The 23,347-nt window shown below is 37.9% G+C and overlaps 1 protein-coding gene across 1 annotated transcript in view; it reads right to left on the reverse strand.

The window, feature by feature from the left end:
- The window catches only part of SLC7A11 (solute carrier family 7 member 11), an 81,353-nt gene that overhangs the window by 13,254 nt on the left and 44,752 nt on the right, over positions 1–23,347 (reverse strand). The window contains exons 7-9 of the mRNA XM_025268076.3: positions 4,404–4,527; positions 2,386–2,489; positions 1,516–1,612 (exon numbers count right to left, since the gene is read on the reverse strand). Of these exons, the coding sequence (XP_025123861.1) occupies positions 1,516–1,612; positions 2,386–2,489; positions 4,404–4,527 (325 nt within the window). The remainder of the gene's footprint in view (positions 1–1,515; positions 1,613–2,385; positions 2,490–4,403; positions 4,528–23,347) is intronic.

The following is a 23,347-nucleotide window of genomic DNA, read 5'->3' on the forward strand; positions in this document are numbered from 1 at the left end:
CAAGAGTAAAACACAGGACACTCAATAACTCAAAATTTAAAGATCCACAGGGCAGCGATGGTTAATAACTAACAATAAAAATTAGAAGTGCATCCAATACAAACATTTACAGAAAGCTCTGTGAATGGTGTCTGGTGAGCTCCTGGCTGTGCACACACAGGAGAGACAGCCACTGGGTGACTGTGTGGTCTCCTGAATGCAAAACATGACCTTTCTTTCCCCCAGACTTCCTTTCCCCATGTGCCTGCCACGTATGACCCTCAAGACCACAGAAAAGAATGAAGCACAGAGATGAGCATAGCAAGTCTCTCCAGCTGCACATACCAAGGACGGCATGACTGATAGCAGAAGCTTAAAGGGAAAAAAACCCTCTTCACGGAATAAATACATTCTGTTCCCAAAGTGACGTAAACATCCAGATGCCACACAGAGAGTAAACATACTTGACAAAGAAATTTCAAGGAGACATTTTGAAACAAATGAAATTCACGGAGGAAAAAAAAAAAAAAGGTGTATCAATGCATTCTATGGTGGTCCTGACAGCAGATTCCATCGAGAAAAATGTTACAAAATAGTAAATAAAAAGGAATATAACATTGCCAATGAGGATTTGCAGACTTGCACACCTTACACAGTCTTCTTTATCCCACATTTTGCAAATACTTTTCTCTGCTTAAAGAATCCTACAGCTCAAGTTTAAATTGTGGTGCTTTTATTTTTTCCCTTTAGGCTGCCCTGAAAAGTCTCACTTTTAACCACAGAATCTCTGCAGTGTCTAGGATTTCATTGACTTTTTCTATAAATTTGTATGCATTTCATCATATGGGGCCTCTGATGAGACATCTGGGTATTTGGGGACTGTAGCTTTTAGCTCCACTTTCAATAAGTGGAATTGGGACTTTTTACTCTATACCATTTTTTGCGAAGGCTCTAAGTCATTGACAAAAGCCCAGGTAATCATTTCCCTTCCATTTCACAAATTTTTACAAAGGTGAAAGAGAAGTCATTTGGTTATTGCTCCAAAGCATCAAATGTGCATCAGAACTGATAAAGAATTTGCCTACAATGCAGGAGACCCTGGTTCCATTCCTGGGTGAGGAAGATCCCCTGGAGAAGGGATAGGCTACCCACTCTAGTGTTCTTGGACTTCTCTGATGGCTCAGATGGTAAAGAATCCGCCTACAATGTGGGAGACCTGGGTTCAATCCCTGGGTTGGGAAGATCCCCTGGAGAAGGGCATAGAACCCACTCCTGTATTCTTGCCTGGAGAATCCCCATGAACAGAGGAGCCTGGAGGGCTACAGTCCATGGGGTCGCAAAGAGTTGGACACAACTGAGCGACTAAGCACAGCACAGCATACTGGATAAAGGGAAGCAGTGGAAAGCATCCTGCCTCTCTAACTCCACCATGATACAAAGAGAGCCAATTTAGAGATGAATGAGAACAGAAAGAAATCCTCCTTACTAACCTGTCCTTTGAGGCTATATCTAGATACACATGTTAATATGCATTACCAAAACAATAACAGCTGGCAGAGGAGTGTGCTTCCGGATGTGAATCATGGAGAGGATTTCTGGAAGGTGACCCTCCCGGGATGCAACATAGAATAACCTGATGGGAGAAAAATGTATAATCAATCATTTCCAAGGGGGAAAATCCAGAAAGCTAAGAGAAAACTTGCACCTTCTTTGCACCAAATGGTGATTACTTAGGTTTTGTTTTTTAAAGTAGAGTACATTATGAGAAATCAAATTTTGAATTTTATAAATATCTGCCAAAATATGATTCCTTGAGGAGAAACACTAGCAACATCCAATTCAGTACAGCTCTGCCCCCATATACATAAGCTCACCAGCTTATGGGGGATTTAGTTCTAGATTCCTATTATTACCTGTGTGCTGTCAATCCAACACAACATACACACACACACCAAACATTCATATTTATCTGATTGGGTTTTCATATTAAATCAAAAGGGATTTCTAGATGAAACAGAACAAAAGGGATGCAGATGGTGGGATAATGCTTTCTTGTGTCTATGACTTTACTTTTTTTCTTGTCACTTTTTCTTTAGAGAAACCAAAGATTTTATTACTAGAAATAAAATGCTGTTGTTATAGACATATATCCAAAAAAAAAAATAAAAACCCTTGATGCCTGGCTTCAGAGTAGGCTATGAGCAGACAAGCAGTGCCCTCTAATGGACAGAGTAGGACGTGCTGAGGAAGATTTCAATCTCGCGTGTCCCTTTAAAAACAACAGGTTTAGAGGCACTATTTCTTTTCTTCTTAAACTTTTTTTTTTTCTTTTCTTCTTAAACTTACCCTTATCACATCCCATCTCAAAAACAGAAATGCTTTTCTAGAAATGCTTGAACTACTCACCTGGAGACAGCAAACACACCACCATTCATGGAGCCAAAGCAGGAGAGGGCAACAAAGATCGGAACCGCTAATGAGAAATTTCCCAGGAGCCGCTCAGAAAAGGTCTAGTGAAAGGCAGAAGGGAGCAAATTAATGCTTTGCCAGAAAGTAGAATAAAATGAAACAGTTTAGGCCAAACTCGCTCCATGACTCTCTGTTCACCTGGTGACACGTGTGTGTTTTACAATCCTTTTGGGTTAGGGTCAGACTAACCTCTTAGGATAATAATCAAAGGCAGGTAGCCTTGCTGGCTACAAAACTGTGGACAACGGTCTAAACAAGCACCTTTCCTCTACCTTCAAAAAGCAGTGATCCAGTTATCAAATCTATCAACTATGATATCTATTGTCTCTGACTCTGGGAAGTACAAAAAAAAAAAAAGCTCAGTTCAGAATTTCTCCTTTTGGAGACAGAAATCCTTCTGTATGATACCTTCTCTTTAGTCTGGAAAGCCACATGTTTATAGTGAAGTGCAAAGGAAGACTGAGAAGTGCTGCAGATACTTATTTCATATACCAATCCTAGTGTTATGACTTAGAAGTGTGATGAAAAATAAGTGATGACTTAATATGTGTATCATGGATAAGAACAGTTCTGAAAATCTTCTGCCCCAGAAAAATCACATCAGCTGCATCTCTGTTTATCAAGTCCATCCCACCCTCTCAGGTATCTGCCAATGCCTTCTGTAGTTTCTTATTAAAAGCTTAGAATACCAATACAAGTCTGAGGGAATCAAGTCACAGAAAATATAAAAGAGAAACGAGGTTTATGACATTTCCTTTTATTCTATGGCATGTGCAAGACTGCAGATTTTCATGAAGGATATATTAAAAAAAAAAGATGTGGGATTCTTTACTTGTCCTTGAGCAGTTGGCGCTATGTAATTAATGGACCACATTACGCTTGGAGACTAAGTGCTGCCCTTTGTCTAGTAAGACGAGATGACGACCTGACATCAGAAAGCTCTGTGCATTTGGTTGTCTGGTAGAAGTTACAGCAGTGGGCAAAGTCTTCTTTAATACGGTGAACTCGTACATAGGTTCACGAAATGGGATAATTTGTTCCCTGTGGATGTTCCCTGCGGATGATTATTATGAGGTAATAGTGACTATTTTAAAAGGAACCGACATCTAGTGGTGGAAAGTTCTTTTTTTCCACCCTTCATTGTTACAAGGTCATGAATGAGCACTCTCTTACTAGCTAAGTTTTTACACCAAAAAGTCTGTGTCACAGAAAAGCAGTCCCCTAACATGACCTCTAGAAGCAAAAGATGGTCTTGAAGTCAAATAAATTTTGGAGAATGCTGTGAAATTATAAGTATTCACTTCTTTAGGAGTTAAAATACACATTAGCTTCTGTGATATTCTGAGAAGTACAATAAAAATGACATCTGTTTAACTTTGAATCACTCTATTTCCCCAAATTAATAATATCCTAGGAGCTAGTATTCAAAAGGATATATATACTAGGAAAAAAAAAAAAACAAATGCATATGGTCTACTTGGAAATTCTTAAGTGATACTTTGGGGAAAAGATTTTAAGTTAGCATTTAAAAAGTGTCTAAACAGGAAAGAGTGCAGAATAAATTGCAATTTGCATATCCCCAAAATGAATTCATTTAAATTCAGTAACTGCCCACCTGTACTTAAAGACACATTGGAAGAATAATGCCTTCTATTCAATGTGTGTGTGGAAATGTGTTTTCAAGCTGGTATATGTGGACATATTTTACATGAAATTAATAATACAGAAATTGTATAGGATTGTAGTTGTATCAATGGCTACAGCTGTAGGGATAGCTTTAGTTTAGTTAAATGGAATATGCTAAGGTGTGTCCTAAATTTTTAAAATATTCATTATCATTCAGTTCAAAAAAATTACTAAATTACCAAAACACTTTCCACTGGAGGGAACTACTATAAAACTGCATCAATTCATTAGCCTAAATTCGAACCGGCATTAGCCCCACTTAGACTTACCACCGCCACTGCATTTGAAAGCATCAGCTCCTCGGCACTAATGGTTGTGAAGTAGGCCACGTTTGTTAGCACGTAGCCAACAGTGACAATGGCCATGGATATACATATTGCGAGGGGGATGGTTCTGAAATGCACAAAGGAATTGCTTATTAGTCATCTTTTGTTAGTCATTTCTCTGAGACCAAAGAAAATAACAGGCTCATTCAAAGCAAAAAATAAAACGGTATGGATAATTACAGGCTCTGTTGAGTATGTATAAACATTTCATCTGGGTGAAGTACCACATAGTCCTTTGTAATTTAATAAGGTCCACGAGGGGAGATACTACATTTGTCTTGTCTACTGCTCTGCCCCAGAACATAGGGGTCTGTCCTATTCTTTTACTCCATAGATCTCAGAGCAGTGTTTCCCATACTTGAGCATGCATCACCTGGAAGGTCTGTTAAAACACAGATTGCTGAGCCCACCTCAAGAATTTCTGATTCAGGAAGATTTGCATCTGTAACACCTCCCTGGGTGATTCTGATGCTGCTGGCCTGGGTACCACACTTTGAGATCCACTGGCCTTTCAAATGGCTTTCAAATACTAATTCACTTGGCTTGACAATCTTTCTAAAACTAGTTTCCAAAAAGGTCTTTTGCATTCAGTGTTTTCCCCTTCAGTAATTCTCCTTGCCATCAAATAAGTGTACAGTATTGGAAGCACGGGAACAGGATATATCTACCTTTCTAAATGATGGCAATAATAATTTTGTACATAACACAAAAAGCCTAAAAGTGCTTCCAATAATGGTTTTGCACTGCCCTGCTGTGAGTTCAAAGGAAGCTCAAGATCATGAGTATCTATTAAAGCCATAGCATAGATAATCCCATGAAATTAGAGGTGACATGCTGTGAAGTACATATGACCGGACATCACTGACACCACGCAGCATCATGAAGTATCCGGCACAAATGCAATGTTATGTCTTCATTTAATGCACTTGGAAAGCCAGGAAGTTACTGACCCTAATAATTTGATTCCATGTTACCGATACACATTACTTGCTTAACATAATCACCTCTTCAGACTCTTTCCGGTTCAAGCAACTTAAACCTTCAGCTCCCTGCACAAAGGCTGATGGGGTTTTTTTAGCCATAGAACTTATCAGCCCTCATGGAGCCTTAACCCTGCTGGGTGCCACTAATGAAGACCTCCATATAATTTCTTCCAAGATGAAAATACAGTTCTGAAAACAGGAAGGAAAAAAGGCACAGCCTGCCTCACTCCCCAAGCTGGGTGTGTTGAGCACACGAAGTCCCAGCTCATTACACTGAATTCTCTATCCCCTGTTGAGAACAGGCAAACCCAGCCAGTCAGCAACTGCCATTCATTACGGCGCTTGGAGCCTGACACTTCCACTGATTCCCAAAGCCTTAAGCCTCGATGGGGAAACACACTGACCTCTAAAATCCTGGCATCCTAACAGGAAAGGAGCAGATGTTCCACTTCCCCAGCATGAAGAAGTTCCTATGGGATTTGCTGTTCACACCATAACACTCATTGCTCGTTGTGATTGATAAATGCTAAGTGTAAGCAAAGGAAATCACTGGGCCAATACAAAACAGAGGGGTAAATGGCATAGGGCAAATTAAAGATGAATCCTGTTTCTTTGGGTACTTCCCTGGTGGCACTAGTGGTAAAGAACCTGCCTTCCAATACAGGAGATATAAGAGATACGGGTTTGATCCTAGGGTGGGGAAGATCCCCTGGAGGAGGGCATGGCAACCCACTCCAGTAATCTTGCCTGGAGAATCCCATGTAAGAGGAGCCTGGCAGGCTACAGTCCATGGGGTCGCCAAGAGTTGGACACAACCGAAGTGACTTAGCACACAAGGATGCCTGTTTCTTTGAAAGCGAGGTGGCAGATCAATGCAAAGGCAGAAGCAGCTGAGCAAGAAGGTGAATAGGCAGCTTTTCAATCACTCACTGTATTCCTTTCAATTTGAATCCCTAAGCTTCTATAACATCCCAAATAGGGTTCTGAGTTCTTTCTGTGGAGGAGGGAAGCAGAGAGGGAGAGACTCGCTAGAGATTCCTCGCAAGAGGATTAAGAAATGCGAAGGCTCTGCTAATTAAAAGTGAAGTGATTTATTGTTCAGTGCAGCGAAGTCACCTAACCCGTCCAGGGCAGGTAGTACTGTCAATCACGTGATGCCGCCACAGAGCAGAGAGAAGTGAGTCTGAAATCTGATGGTGCTCTCCCAGCAGAGAACCTAGCCTCCCAAGGCAACCTCCCTGTTTCCTGCCCAAAGATTATGGTCTTTCTGAGGGGGGATTTCTAAACTGACTCCAGCAGAAGGGATCTTAAAAAAAATTGAAGTTTCCAGGTTAGTTTCCCTTTCTTTTTTTCCTTCCTCAACTTGTCCATAACAAAAACAACAGCAGCAACTCTGCTATGTACCCCCTACTTTACATATTTGTCTCATTTTATCCTTGGAAAATTCTGTGATTTAGGAGCATCATCACCATTTTATATATGAGTAAATGAAGTCTTAGTTTAAACAACTGTTCAGGATACACAGCTGATAAGTAGAACCTCAGAATTCAGCCACAGATCTAGCCTACCTTGAAGTCAAAGCACTTAAAACCACTAAAGAAAACTCTCTCATGGATGTGGGTCTTCAAACTCAATTTTCAGAGAAATCATAACTATTGAATATGTATAATGTTAATTGAAAGCTCTTATGGCTGTATTCTTCATGTATTCACTGAAAATGCAGTTTCATGTAGTATGAAGGAAGGGAAAAGACTTAGTCCATGATTTTCATAAATTATGAAACATTATAGTTCTTAAGAGCTATACTTCAGTGTTTCTGTCTTATGTGAACTATAATGTCAAGGAAATGTTTTCAAAAGTCTCAATATTTAGGAAATACTGGTTCCTCCTTAATTTAAAAACAGCAAAAGCTCACTGACTAAACTTCCCTAGACAACTCTTACAGAAAAGGAGGAAAAGTAAGCATACACGAAAGATAATTTGAAATAGATTATTAACAGTTTTACTATCAGCCAAATACACTGTATAGATACCAGAGGGGGGAAAAAAATCAAAGGAGTTTAAACTATAGGATAAAGGAGGAAAAGGGTCTAAACTTGCAGCAATTCACAATAAGCCCAGTAATTCCTCTTGAGGTAAAATTAAGCCATGGGAATTGGAGAGGATGAGGCCAGATAGCCACTAGCTTCTGTCCTTAAGGTTCCATTTCACCTTCACAAAGGGAAAGAGAGGAGGTTGTGGCTGCCTTGGCATAAACCGCGATCATTTACCAAGAACAGTTCATTTGTTCAGAAGGGCTTGGCACCATGTGCGTAACTCCTGGATTTCAAGCAGCAAAGCCTAAGAGCCCCTGGGTGAGCTGATAAAAGCTCTTAGGCCATGTAGAAGCAATCTTTCTGGAGGCTTTAGATGCAGAGGGCAGATAAGCACAGTTAGTACCCAAGATTAAGGCAAATGGCATATGATAACAAAAGGAATCAAGGGAACTGGTAGGCCACTGATATTTCAAAGCCCCTGTGTTACTGTGGGGTATGCATCAATTGTAAATGCAACAAAAGCATTGTCTTTAAGCTGAATAAAAATGATTTGCACCTATGACTTATACTCTCTCAAATGTTTGTGCATTTTTTTAATGATCAACAAGATACTAATTATTAGAAAGATAGTATTGGGAAAAGAGATTTAATCCTTAAGAGCTTTTTTGTGGTATCTAACTATCTATATACCTGCCTTCCCAGGTATGGCAGTGGTAAAGAATCTGCCTGCCAATGCAGGAGACAGGGGTTTGATCCCTGGATCAGGAAGATCCCCTGAGGAGGATATGGCAACCCACTCCAGTATTCTTGTCTGGAGATTCCTATGGACTAGGAGCCTGATGGGCTGCAGTCCATGGGGTTGCAAAGAGTCAGACAAGACTGAGACACTAAATAACAACAATAAACAACAAACTATATACACAGGTCAACAGATAGATGGATATAGTCTTTTCAATTATGTATTAATGGGAAGAATTAAGTGAGAATCTGATATTTTTATTAACTGAAAATAGTCTCCAATTAAAAGGTCTTGGATAGTCTTTTGTTGTAGGCTTATTTTAAATTGGCATCTGTAACCGGTCTATGTAACACATGGATAAATGTTTATTTTATCAGAAATTATTAAATGGAGGTCTCTGGAACATCTGCTTAGAAGCACTCTCATTCTAGAGGTAGGCTTCCTCAGAAATTTAAATAATTCCAATAGGAATGGCAGGTAGATTATATTTGTATAATCTACAAAGTGCTGGCAAATACATTTTATCTCCAAATACACACATGGCATTTCATATCCTTTGTGAAATAAAATAGAATATGAACAAATGACAAAATCCAAAACTCACTGAAACAGGAGGCAATTTTCAAACAATTTTCCCTTGTTTGTATTTTCAAACAAGGGAACCAAGGCTCAGAGAGGTTACACGACTTGACAGGCCAAGGTCACAAAAGGAGTAAGTGTGAGAGCTGGATCTTGAACCTAGATCTTCCAATGCTAAGTTCCACATTCATGGAGTTTATCTCATCCAGGATAACATGTCTGCTTTGTGCTTACCTGAACACTAGGTACAAAGTTCCTAGGATTTTTACATGCTGACAAACACATGCTCTATTTATAATACAAAGATCAGAAGGCTGATATCTTCTGATGTTACCATGTGACACATTTTAAGCCAAGTATATTTTACTATGCGCTTAATCATCACAAATGATGCAGCATGGGATGCATTTTTAATACACTTTGCATCTATATGATTGAGCATCAAAAATGATCATTGTTTCCAGCTTCATATTGGCTAAAAAGACTCCTGCCATGAAAACAGAATTAACAAACCTAGCTTGATTCTTCAGAGCCGAGGAACCTGAAGGTTACAAAGATTTCTGATATTCAGACATCTGAGTAATTCTGTAATCACTTGAATTTCTGGATATTTCTAAAGCTGTTTTATAAATGGCATAAAATCTTCTGAGATTTATGTGAATGAAAGTAAGTTTCATACATTCCTCTGTGAATATACTGACTGGGGACCACAAAACTCATTGGTCCCCAGGCATCTAAAATTGTCTTTGAGCCACGGAACTGGGCATGATGAGAGTTCTGCTAAAACCCACTCTTGTGTATACTGGAAACTTCTAAGAGAAGTGCTTGATTCTTCACATTTTTTTAATTTAAAAATCATTAATATTTTAATGCAAGTATTTGGCATTCAGGAGGAAGCAGGGAGGGGAAAAAAGAGAAATTAAGAAGGGCAAGAACATTAGCATAAGCAAAATAGATAACTAGTGGGAAGCTGAGGCTTCCCAAGTGGCTTGGTGGGTAAAGAATCAGTCTGCAATGCAGGCAACACAGGAGACACAGATTCTATCCCTGGGTGGAGAAGATCCTCTAGAGAAGGAAATGGCAACCCACTTGAGTATTCATGTCTGGAAAACCCCATGGAGAGAGGAGCCTGGCTACAGTCCATGGAGTTACAAAGAGTCGGACAGGACTGAGCAGCTAAGTACTTTCCACTTAGTGGGAAGCTAAGTGTTGCTACATAACACAGGGAGCTCAATCTGGTGCTGATGCTTTGTAACAACCTAGAGGGTGGGATGGGGTTGGGGGACGGAAGGGAAATTCAAGAGGGAAGGGACATATGCATACTCAGAGCTGATTCACGTTGTTGTATGGCAGATACCAACACAGCATTGTAAACCAATTTTCCTCCAATTAAAAATTTTAAAAATAAAAATTAAAAAAAAGGGCATGAAAACAGCAAACTTCTTAATATGAGATACAAATAAAAAGGAAAATGGGATTTTTCACAAAATTTTAAAATTTTTAGTAAACTATTTCTATATAACTGAAAAAAAGCCATGACTGATGTCAACATAAAATATTTAATATTATAAATACTTTTTTGCTTCTGAGTACTTATTTTAGAATCATACATATTTCCCATTTTCTTTATAAGGACCCTGAGGAGACCTTGAAAACCTTTCTCTAGATCTGACCCAGAAGTGACTCAAGCATGTCTTACAAATCCCTTTTTGATCCACCAATTTAATTTTGAAGAATTATTCAGTTTATTTTATTACCACTACTGTTAATTTTATCTCACTCCAAATATGTTACAAACCAAAAGATAAATAATAGTATATATCAAAGGAAATCTATATTTTTTCATTCATGTGATTCTTCTTTCATACATTTTTACATAATTTCCCCATTTCTTGCTCATCTCAAACTCTCCAGAGATGCCCTCTAGAATGGAAATGTAATATCTGGCTAGGTGATTTCTGATGTTTCCAGCAGGGACTGTATTACAAAGAAGAGTTCTTGGATTGTTTTCCAGACTTGAAACAGTTAGATTACAGATGACTGGACTCTGATGAATTGCTTTATGTTTTCAGTGATTTTGTCTCATTGTTATTTAGTGCTATCATATCTCTAGTTATACACCGCGAGTGGGAACTGGACTGTTAATAACACTACAAGAGAACTGCACTTGAGGAGACACAGCAAGCAGTTGGGAAGAAGGTGAGGGTTGTCACTGAAAGGAGAAAATGGAGCAAGAGGAAGAATACATTCAATAAAGCTATTTATAAACATTCTTAGAGGTCCACGGTTCACATTCTAACTTAATGACAATTTCTGGGCCAAGGCTGAACACAGTGATGTGACAAGCAGATTGTCACATAAAGGTACACAGTGATCCCACTGACTTCAAGCATTAAACACCTGCCCTCTGCTTCTTAACTGCACTCTGGCAAAGTTATGGGTATTTTCACTGAGACTCTGTAAATTTCATTACCACTGATGTCTAATCTAAATCTCACCATTTTCCATTGTCCACAGATGAAGAACTCCATAAACAAAAAGAAGACAGAGAAACCTGTAGGGAAATGTAAGAAATGAACAGAAACAGATTAAAAGACTGCAGGCTGAAGGAGGCTCAAGGAACAAACACAGATACATGAAAGAGAGAGAAAAGTGCAGCAAAACCGCTCAGAAAAATGAACTAAAGTAGAAACTTATAATTCAGAAACAGGGTAATAAGCAATCAGAAGCATTAGTATAAGCATTTTCAACCCTAACAACACTTGATTTTTTATCCCACTATTAGAATAAATTCATGCCTAAATAAAATTATTCAGCAAAATGTAAATAGCTTGAGAGTAAATTTTCATTTGCTTGAATTTCATATGAACAAAAAATTTGCATTGTCTGCATCTCATTTTTTCTCATTTTCTCAAGATTTAGAGTGTGTCTTCCAGATGTATTACAGTTATCCATATTTATCATGGATGAATGTAGAGATATTAGTAGGCAAGTTTGAGTGCACAAAAATAGAAACAAAATTGGTTTTTGATAAAATGTTAGCAAGTAAATAAATCAGAAGATAAAATATTTTAATAACAATAAATTACATTTCACACTAATGTTCAATCCTTACTTTTGTTATATTGTTTTTATACTATACTTTTTAAAATGTTATATTTTCCTTGGGATTTTGTGTAAAGTACTCTAAGGTGATACAAACCATTTTTTCAAAATAAGCAAGTTCCTGAGATTCAGATGCATAAAGTGAAAGTGAGAGCTTGGTCATGTCCAACTCCAGGCCAGAATACTGGAGTGGGTAGCCTTTCCCTTCCCCAGGGGATCTTCCCAACCCAGGGATCAAACCCAGGTCTCCTGCATTGCAGGCAGATTCTTTATCAGCTGAGCAACAAGGGAAGCCCAAGAATACTGAAGTGCATAGCCTATCCCCTCTCCTGTGGATCTTCCCAACTCAGCAATCAAACTGGGATCTCCGGCAATGTGGGCAGATTCTTTACCAACTGAACTATCAGGGAAGGCCTCAGATACATATGGCTGAGAAAATGAACTACTCATCAAAATTCTGTGTTCTTCTTTCCAAAGTATTCCTGCGAAGCAGCTATCTAGATAGACATTTCCCAGACTCTCCAGTATCTAGGTGGGAGTGTGGCTCATTCATCCGTGTTGATTGATGTGGCAATTGCAGACAAGGTGGTTAAGAGTGGGTTGCCTTGTCCACCCCTGCACCCCACTCCTACTTCCCTAGTTGCAGAGGATCTACACAGAGGCAAAACCACAATGTGGAAGAAGGAATCTGGGCCACAGAATCAATACGTGGAATAAAATCCACCTGCAGCCAGGGACACCAACAGTGGACTGTTACATGATTTAAAAATTAAATCACGTGTATACCTGTGGCGGATTCATGTTGATATATGGCAAAACCAATACAATATTGTAAAGTTAAAAAATAAAATTAAAAAAAATTGAACTTTCGATTGTTAAGAGCCACTGAAAATTTGTGGCTCATTTGTTAAAGCAGCTAGCATTACCCTGACTAATAAGAGAATGAAGGACTTCATTTTATCAAGACTTTTTGTCGATCTCAGTGAATTAATTTATATGAGACAAAATGGGTCCTCATTAATTTTTATCTTATGTCTTTTGTTTTGTAAGAGACTAGTATATGACATAAAGTCTTTAAAATGATGTCCCACATGAGAATAAATTAAAACATTTGAAAAAGTTAGAATAGTGAAAATTCTATTATTCTTCCAACTTCCCAGAAACAGAGCAAATATAGACCCCATTGTTCACTCTTTTGAAATATAATATCCCCTGCACTTCAATGTATAATTGAAATCAATCAGTATAATTGAGATCAATGTATAATTGCCTTTTTTTGACCAAGGACACATAATAAGATAATGCAATGTTTAATAAATATACTCACGCTAAGAACAAGGTGATATAAAATAAATATACCCACTTTGGCATAGTAAGTGGGAATTAAGAGTCAAAATTCCCTCAGGCCATTAACATGAGTCTCAGAAGGAACTGATAACACTGCTCCTACTATAAACCCATAAATCAAATCCAACAGAGGAGCCTGGAGGGCTACAGTCCATAGAATCTCATAGTGTCTGCTGCTGCTGCTAAGTCGCGTCAGTCATGTCTGACTCTGTGCAACCCCATAGACAGCAGCCCACCAGCCTCCTCTGTCCCTGGGATTCTCCAGGCAAGAACACTGGAGTGGATTGCCATTTCCTTCTCCAAGGCATGAAAGTGAAAAGTGAAAGTGAAGTTGCTCAGTCATGTCCGACTCTTTGAGACACCACGGACTGCAGCCCACCAGGCTCCTCCGTCCATGGGATTCTCCAGGCAAGAGTACTGCAGTGGGTTGCCATTGCCTTCTCCCCTCATAGTGTTGGGCACTACTAAAGCAACTTAACATACATACGTGCATAGATATACTAACTAATAGGTAAGTAGGCGAACCTATTCTCACTCACTTCAACCAGATCAGTCCTCTTTTACTTGTTTTATGTATTGATACACAACTGAAGTGATCCAGTGCTTTTGAATAGTTTTAACATCATTCCTCCAGACGCTACAAGTCAAATCATGTCTTTAGATAATTTTTGGACTCAATACTGGCTTCCTATTAAAGGTACATGAATTGGTTTCATAAATTGCCTATCTATGAATGATTGCATATATGGATATATTTGATCCTAAAAGTTAAAATAATTTTTCACTGCCACAAATTACCTATCCTACATATAGGTAATTAAGGGAAAAATTCTTAGCAGGAAAGGTATAAAGTTGATAGGGGAGCTAATAGTTATGTCTTGACTTTAATCAAAATGGTAAATTCACAAGGCCAGGCTCCAGAGAACATGACACAGCAGCTTAATGGAGCCACAGAGAACGGCAAAGATGAGAAGAAAAAGAGCTGATAGGTTAAGCACCTTGCCAGTTAAGAGAGTTAATATGTCATTACCAAGAAAGTAATGATGAAGACTCCTGTATGGAACAGTTGACAGTTCCCTGCAAAGGTCACAAAGGCCCCCAGAATGGCAGAACTTTCTGCAAGCTCCTCTCTGCTCTCCTTGGGCTTTCCCGTTACCAAGACTTGTATACCCAGTAGAAATGGATATCGTCATCTTTTATCTTTCAGCTCAAAAGTTAAACCTTTTGAAAAATAAGCTTTTGTGCTTTATCTTGTATTTGCTAATGCCTTTTCTTAGATTGCAAGGATTCACAGGCAAGCTCTTTCCTTAGGGATACACTGTATTACAAAGTCCAACACAACATGCAATGGTTGAGGGGCCACCTGCCTCAGAAAGAGAAGTGGTTCCCTCATTCACCCACCCTGTAATTTCCCTTCTCTTACATAGTCTCCCTTAGCCCCATCCTCAAATTCCTATAACCAAGAAGAGAAAAAAATGTACATATACGATCGCAAGTGTAAGCTTTCTTTATGCAAAACCTTTTCTCTGAAGTTTTGCCTTTGATGTTTGTTTTTAACTTGATTTCATAGAATTATGAAAAATTCTATGGACTCCAATCTGAAGGCTGGTTCATGTTCCAGTCATTTGCAGGGACCTAGAAGATCACTGGACCTCTCCAGGCTTAAACTTCCTCCTTAAAGAGGGTGCTGAATTAATGAAATGCAGTGTCCATTTCACTTGGAAGATCATCATTTGATCACTTTAGCAAATAAAGCTGATTTGTAAAGACTGTTTAACAGAATCCTTTGCATGCAAGCTAAGCCCTTGCTCATGTATCAGAGCATCCAAGGAAATGCCTGCTTTTGCCTTGTTCTGTCGTTGCTCAGCCGTGTCCAACTCTTTGCGACCCCGTGAATCGCAGCACGCCAGGCCTCCCTGTCCAACTCCCGGAGTTCACTCAGACTCACATCCATCGAGTCAGTGATGCCATCCAGCCACCTCATCCTCTGTCGTCCCCTTCTCGTCTTGCCCCCAATCCCTCCCAGCATCAGAGTGTTTTCCAATGAGTCAACTCTTCGCATGAGGTGGCCAAAGTACCGGAGTTTCAGCTTTAGCATCATTCCTTCCAAAGAAATCCCAGGGCTGATCTCCTTCAGAATGGACTGGTTGGAACTCCTTGCAGTCCAAGGGACTCTCAAGAGTCTTCTCCAACACCACAGTTCAAAAGCATCAATTCTTCGGCGTAACTTTCAAACTCTTCTTCTGGGTCTTGAGATTTTGATTCTATCCTCAATCAGGAATACCAGCACATTCCAACTACCTACATTGTATCAGCCTGTCTGACCATTACAGAAAAGCATTTAAAGGCTAAGTGGTCTGTCCCTTCTCCAAATTCTAAGACAGTGTTTATAGATAAGGTCAGACCTCTGGATGCCACATTAAATGGACAATATTATCAAAGACATTTATATTTCATGCCTTTAGCTTTCATCAAAATGTTATTACAAATATATTTTTTAAAATTATATGAATTTTAGGAGGACATTTGTAATAACATTATTAAGGATATTGTCATTTGATCTATCAGAGTTGTTTATAAAAAAGTTCATTCACTTCACCACTGTTTGTCAAATATCTTATTTATGCTAGACATTGTTATAAGTCAAGTGATAAAGATATAAACTACAATAAAAAATTCATTCTCTTATGGAATCCAAAATTTGAACAGGATAAGACATGGAGCTCCCCACCTCCCATTCTTCACATGATGCCCCAGTCAGTCAGGCTCAGACTGAAATCTCCCCTTAGAGAAGCCTCCTCTCCATTTCAGAGTATGCCCCACAACCCCTGTACTCCTCATTCTCTACTATTTTCAATGTGAGGAAAACAAAACATTTTTAACTCCAAAAGTCTTTGCAAATATCCTTGTATTTTCACTTACCAAATTCAACAGAGAAATTAAGAACATTCAACTGAGCACATCAAGTGTCCTGCAAGCATTTGCTCTAAAACTCTAGTGCAAATATTTTCATGAGGAGCTGTCAGGACTCTGTCACTCTCAAGGATAATTCTGCTTTTTACAAACTTTGTAATCACATGTGGAGAGTTCCTGGACTATTTGGCCTCTATTATTCATTTATTTATTTGCTTTTTATCAACCTGCTATTTTTGGACATGTTCTAAAAGACATCAAAGCAAGAAGAGAAGATAACTACTTGGGATGTATAAAGGGATTAAAAAACTTAGAAGTGTGTTTATAATTGTGATGGAAAAACTCAAAAAACTTAGCAAATTTAAATTACTTCAAGCAAACTAAGCTATCGTTTTGACTCTTCCTTTTATATTATTTTCACAGCTATGAGATAAATCTGTATAAATCTCCCAAAAGAAGACTTTAAAAAAATAAATAAATGGAAGCAATGAAGAGGAAAAAGGAGAAAAATGTTAAGAGGCAGCTTTAGCGAAAAAAAGGAATGTTTAATTCCATCCAAACCTCATGTGAATTCTAAATTATTAAATCTCTGCAAACACCTGATTTATGAACAGGATAACACAGCCCCTAGCCAAAATCATTTTTAATAAAAAGCAGGAGGTTTCCTGAAGTTCATCTCAGATTTAATATCAAACACAGCAGCCACACATGAACGTTTCCCCATAAAACAGGAACACAGCATGGCACCGTCAGCCGGCAACCATCAGCAGAGACATAGCAGTACAAACAAACAGGGTGTCCACACCGTGAAAGGGATCAGGGCTCGCAACCTAGAGGCGGCAGCCAGTGGAAAGGGATCACAGACTGAAAAGATATCACTGAGGAAGGGAAAAGGCACGAGGAAGGCTCACTTCTAAACATGTAATAGCAGCTGACTCACTCCTGGTCAAAGCGCTGAGCTTCTTGATTGACTTATTGGATTGAGAGAGCAATGCGATTGTGTCTTGAGTTGATTTCTATGCATATATTTGGAACGGTACCAAATGAGCTGGAACCACCACAAGAAAATAAGTGCTAGAAATGATATAATTCAATACTGCATTCTCATTTTGTAAGAAAAGTAGCAAGTGTCTAAGAGATGCATTAAAAACATGATTTGAGTATTTTCCCACAGATGTTTGGTTCAATGACAAGAAAGATGTCAAGGGAAAAACTTATTATTTCTAATATATGTTGCTTAGGAATTGTGTATATTGCCATGGTTATACTCTGTGTGGCAAAAGATTATTTCTCAGGAGTATAAATTGAACTAGTTGGATACATACATAATAATTACATTCTTTCATGCTTAATCCCTTACACGGTTGATTCAACAACTACAAGCATCATAAAGAAATAACTTTTGCATGTTTCCACTGAAATTTCTATTGATATTCTGGCATTTGACATTTTGTTTAAAAATATTCCACAACAGAGACAATCATTACAAAAGGTGCTTTATCAGTAGAGATCAGGTGTTAAAAAAAGAAAGGCTAAAGGGGAAAAGATTAAGACTAATATTATTGGATGATAACTTGTAGGTTATTTTAATTAGTCAGCATTTAAAAAATCTAATAGAATAAGAAGAATAAGCCAACAATTAACCATAGTACACAGCAAAAGAAATTTCTAGACTATAAAGAATTTAGTCATATATGCAAAAGTGGGCATGTTTAGTCACTCAGTCGTGTTTAACTCTTTGCAGCCTTATGGACTGTCACTCACCAGGCTCCTCTGTCCATGGGATGTTCCAGGCAAGAATACTGGAGTGGGTTGCCATTTCCTTCTCTATGCATATATGCAGAAAATATCTTTATATAGTGCAAGTTATATTATGAGATAATATTAGCAAAATAACTTGAAAAACCATGAGTTTTAAATTTCAAAGTACTGCATGGATTCTCTTCCTATGCATGGAAAGCTAAGAGTAGAAACTGTCTTTATACAAATATGTTATACTCATGTTGATTTATTTAGAGAAAAAGAATACTGATTAAGGCCTCCTTTTCCTCTCAATTAAAAAAAGCATGAAAACTTTTAATAATAAAAATTTCATATTAATTGGTTGATATATCAATAGAGGAGATAAGTGAAACAGAATAGATTACCTTGAAATAAAACCTAGTACATGACATAGAAGCTTAATATATAAGATAACTGTAGTAAATGTTATAAACTAAGTAAATATCATAAGCTAAAGGTAATATAACTGTTCAAGAAATTATGGGATATTGGAATATTGGGGAAAAATAAAAGATAGATGGATATGTTAGATGGATCACACTCGAAAAAATCCATTCCAGATAAGACAAAATGTTCAATGGAAAAAATCAAGGAAAAACAAACAAAACATGAGTGAGATTTAAATGATCTAGGATATAGAAACAGTTATGATATAAAAGCAGAGAAGGCAATGGCACCCCACTCCAGTACTCTTGCCTGGAGAATCCCATGGATGGAGGAGCCTGGTGGGCTGCATTCCATGGGGTCGCTAAGAGTCAGACACGACTGAGCGACTTCACTTTCACTTTTCACTTTCATGCATTGGAGAAGGAAATGGAAACCCACTCCAGTGTTCTTGCCTGGAGAATCCCAGGGACGGGGGAGCCTGGTGGGCTGCCGTCTATGGGGTCACACAGAGTCGGACACGACTGAAGCGACTTAGCAGTAGCATGATATAAAAGCAATATAAAGAAAAAAATTTTTAATGGTTACATTTAAATGTGCTGCTACTGCTAAGTCACTTCAGTCATATCCGATTCTTTCCGACCCTATGGACTATAACCCACCAGGCTCCTCTGTCCATAGGATTCTCCAGGCCAGAATTGTGGAGTGGGTTGCCATTTCCTCCTCCAAGGGATCTTCCTGACCCAGGGATCTAGCCAGCATCTCCTGTGTCTCCTGCATTGGCAGGCAGGTTCTTTACCACTAGTGCCACCTGGGAAGCCCCACATTTAAATGTAATAAATATTTAAACATTTTACTTATTAGTTACTATATTTAAATTCAAAGTTCTATAAGTTGAATCATAAAGAAAAATTTATTTACATGAAAAATTCATAAAATGTTTACAAAAAAAAAAAAAAAAACAGGATATAAAGAATCAGTGCCCATGATATACAAAGAATTCTGTTGAATCATGACTATTCATGCCCCCACGTGGCATCCACACAGCTACCTGACAAGAAGTAGTATTAAGCGTCTTGTGTGAAATTGGAACTTAAAACAAGGAAGTTTAATTTTTGCTTTTCATTTAACAAAGATTTTTTATAAATAATGATACAATGCTGATTAAGTGTTCTTAACTATCACTATTGGGAAAGGAAATTGATATATGTACCCATTTTGGGAAGCAACTTGGTAATGCAAAAGAGGCCTTTTAAAATTTCATTGCCTTTGACATAGTAAAAGGCTCTTTTATCAATCTTCCTAAGAAAATCATTGACTATGTACTAAGATTTACATATTAAATACATAAAAACAACATTATTAGACTAAGAAAAACTGGGAACATTTTCAATGTCTAAAAGAAAAATGAGTACATACTGATGCACCTACCCAGTAAAATATTATACCACCATTAAAAATGGTATTAGATTTTAAAGATCTAGGAAAATAACGAAATGACATGAAATTTAAAAAGTGAGATAGATCTAGATAAAATAAAGAGTTAAGCTTGACAGACAGCAAATCTAGATGGCAGAGAAGACTTCATAGTTTCTTCAAACTGCTGCGGATGCAGCAATGAGTGACACAGGAGAAACTGCAAATATATAATCAAACAAGTAAATACATACTAAAATGCCAAGGTTATGAAAAAATGCCTCTGTATATTTACCTCTACTAATACATGCATGGCACAAATACACACACAAATGGGAAAAAAAAACTGTCAATAACAATGAGTACTCACATTTGATCTAATCATGAGATGATAGCTGACTTTAATTTCCTTCTACATATTTTGATATTCTAAAATGATCATCTATTATTAAGATAAAAGGAGAGAGACTATAGACTGTTACTGAAAATACTATGAAAATCATAAAGTTTTACTTTTACATTTCCTGGTAGGGTACAGAAGACATAAAAAGAAATTTTCTGTTCTATCTCTTGACTAAATCATTTGACCACAACTACATATGGAAATTTGTGTCCTAGCCAGTTAAAAATGGAATAAACGAGGTGTATTAGGAGAATTATGAGAACGAGATACAGGGTATCTTCTGTTCCTGGGTGCCCCTGGAGTAGCCATGTGAAGTTGGGGAGGCCAGATTGAGAGGTGAGGGACTTCTGGGAGGAGTTGCTGTAGAAATGGCAACTATGCTTCAATAAAAATTAACTGAAAAAAAGAAATAACAACAGTAGGAACTGAATTAGCACTATCTTTTAGAGAACAGGAAACTGCCGCTCTGTTTAGTCACAGAGTTGCATCATAAATTTGACAGTTTGAAAGCACCTACATATTCAAGTGGAAGCTCTCTCCCTTGCTGCAGTTCAGAGTTCAGGTTGTGGCTTGGCAGAAAGACAGTTTCATGGCCCAGACAGAGATATCACTGAGTTTAATTTGCAGCTCCATTCCACCCCTCATCTTTGCCACTGGATCCCCTCTCCCTGGCAAGATCACATGGCATTATGAGGATCAGTAGCTAAATACATACATTTAAAACACATTTAACCTTTCCTCTATCAGACTCCGAGCAGCTAGAAAACAGTCTTTTAGAATCATGACCTCCTTTTGCTATCTATCTCATTCATTTTTTTTGTCATTTTCTGGCTCAAAGAATAAAAAAAAAATTAATCGTGTCTTCTATATCAATTTCTCTTTTGCCTGCCTCAGGCCAAAATAAAGGAAGTGAGATTTTGACTGTTTGACAATATCAATGCAGGGAAATTAAATATTGCCCTTCAGAGAGACTTCAGAGCTCTTTTAAGAACTAGTCTATCTCTAAAGATTAGTTACATAAAAGTTTTTAAAAACCTAACCATTTCCTTATAATGGCCTAATATTCAATATTTCCTAATCATCAAGTTTCTGCTTTGATTTTGCAACTAAAAGACCTTCAATAAACGACCTGGAAGAGAATACTTAATTCAAGTAGCCTGGGACTTCTTTCATTAAGTGTGTGAATAACAATTTTAGAAAGTTGAATGTAGGTAAATGTTAATATTTTTGAAAAGCAGTTTTGTTCTCTTCTCAAATGACATACAGGTGATTCCTAATGATTATATTCTCCCCTCAACTGTTAACACTTTCAAGGCTACAATCTTGCCCTATCCATCTCTTAGATTTGTATTCAAACATCATTGCTGCTGCTGCTGCTGCTGCCGCTGCTGCTGCTTTAGTCGTGTCTGACTCTTAGCGACCCCCATGGACTGCAGCCCACCAGCCTCCTCCATCCATGGGAGTTTCCAGGCAAGAGTACTGGAGTGGGGTGCCACTGCCTTCTCCAATGTTTAGAAAGAGGACTGGAAAGGGATCAAGACAGAAACTCCTAAATACAAGCAAATTAATCCACCAATCCAACAACTGACTTCAACTGTTTTATCTTTACAAGGAAAGGGTTGGAAAATTTCATGGCTACTTTCCTTCCAGTTCTAACACCCCAGGCCTTTGTGGTTTATTTTTTCAAGGTCAAGTTCAATGTGTTGTTAATTGTGACAGTGAGTTAGTCTAATAAACTGGGCCACAACAATGCCAATGTGTGAATGAAAGAAGGTAAATGGGTAGAGAACTATTTTTACACAGAGGTAACATGAAAATTGAAACAATTTAGCCCTTTAGAGATATTATTACATGCTTTGTGATCTGTTGTTGAATGAATGACCTTGACTGTACAATATCGGAAAAGAAGAAAAAATGACGTCATGAAAGGCCAAAAGGAGAGGCGATTTAGACACTTTAGGACAGCAGATGCCTATAAAAAGCTCAGTGTGATAGGCAACCTACCAGGTTCTGGAAACAACTCAGTTTAAAAAAATCATGCATTATAATCGCTAGTCTCTTTCTCATTTTATGGTACATGATTGTATTATAAGCTTTACTTTTTCACATATTATAAAATATTTGATTGTTATGCCATAGACTTAATTTCATAAATTATCTTCCATATAATATAGTACATCCTACCATATAAAATATATGGTGACTCCGATGGTAAAGAATTCACCTGCAATACAGGAGACTTGGGTTTGATCCCTGGATTGGGAAGATGTCCTGGAGAAGGGAATGGCAACCCACTCCAGTACTCTTGCCTGGGAATCCCATGGACAGAGGATCCTGGGGGCTACAATCCAGAGGGTTGCAAAGAGTTGGACACGGCAGAGCGATTAAGCACAGCACACCATATAAAATAGTGGTCTTTGTATTTCATCACTGCATTCTCAACAAATTTGCATCAGTAATGATTATTGTTAAGCTTTTGATACTTCTATCTGTCACATGTTTATAATTTTAAGAGAGGAAGAAAGAATACCTAAAAGTGGGGTATGAGAACGTGGTACAAGAGTAAATAGTTGCAAGAATCATCTGATGTTTAAAAGCTATGAGCTAGTCTCCTTAGAAAACCAGTGAAATACTACATGTCTTTGAAAAACAGCCTCCGATGTCAGAGATCAGAAAAGCCTAACTCTGAGACTGAGATAATTTCTGCTTCCCATGGCAAAGCATTTCAAACAAGGGTGTCTTTTACCTTGTCATAATGGATTGCAAACCCAACAATTAAGTAGTGCAAAAGAAAAAAAAATACTTTGCCCAAATTTACAAATCCTGATCTGATAACCCTTACTGGATTACAAAAGAGCTAATAACATGGTGTTTGATGACAACAATAAAAAGTAAGTGGCCTATCATTAAATAAGCATCTACTATGACCAAAATAATGTCAGACACATCGGTATATTGTTTCTGATTGTCACCAAAACTTTGTGAGATAAGCATACGAATACCCACTGAACAGTTGAGTAGAAGAATGAATATACATTTTTGAAAGTCTTTACAAAAAAAACTCTCATTCCTTAGGTAGGAAGCATACAATCCTAAATAAATCAATAATTCTAACCTAATTATTGTAAATGTCTAATACTTAAGATAATAGAGCTATCATATATGTGATAAAATTAGTAAACAGATCCAGGGTTCATCAT

The sequence above is a fragment of the Bubalus bubalis genome, chromosome 17 (genome assembly GCF_019923935.1).
Source record: "Bubalus bubalis isolate 160015118507 breed Murrah chromosome 17, NDDB_SH_1, whole genome shotgun sequence".
Classification (NCBI taxonomy): domain Eukaryota; kingdom Metazoa; phylum Chordata; class Mammalia; order Artiodactyla; family Bovidae; genus Bubalus; species Bubalus bubalis.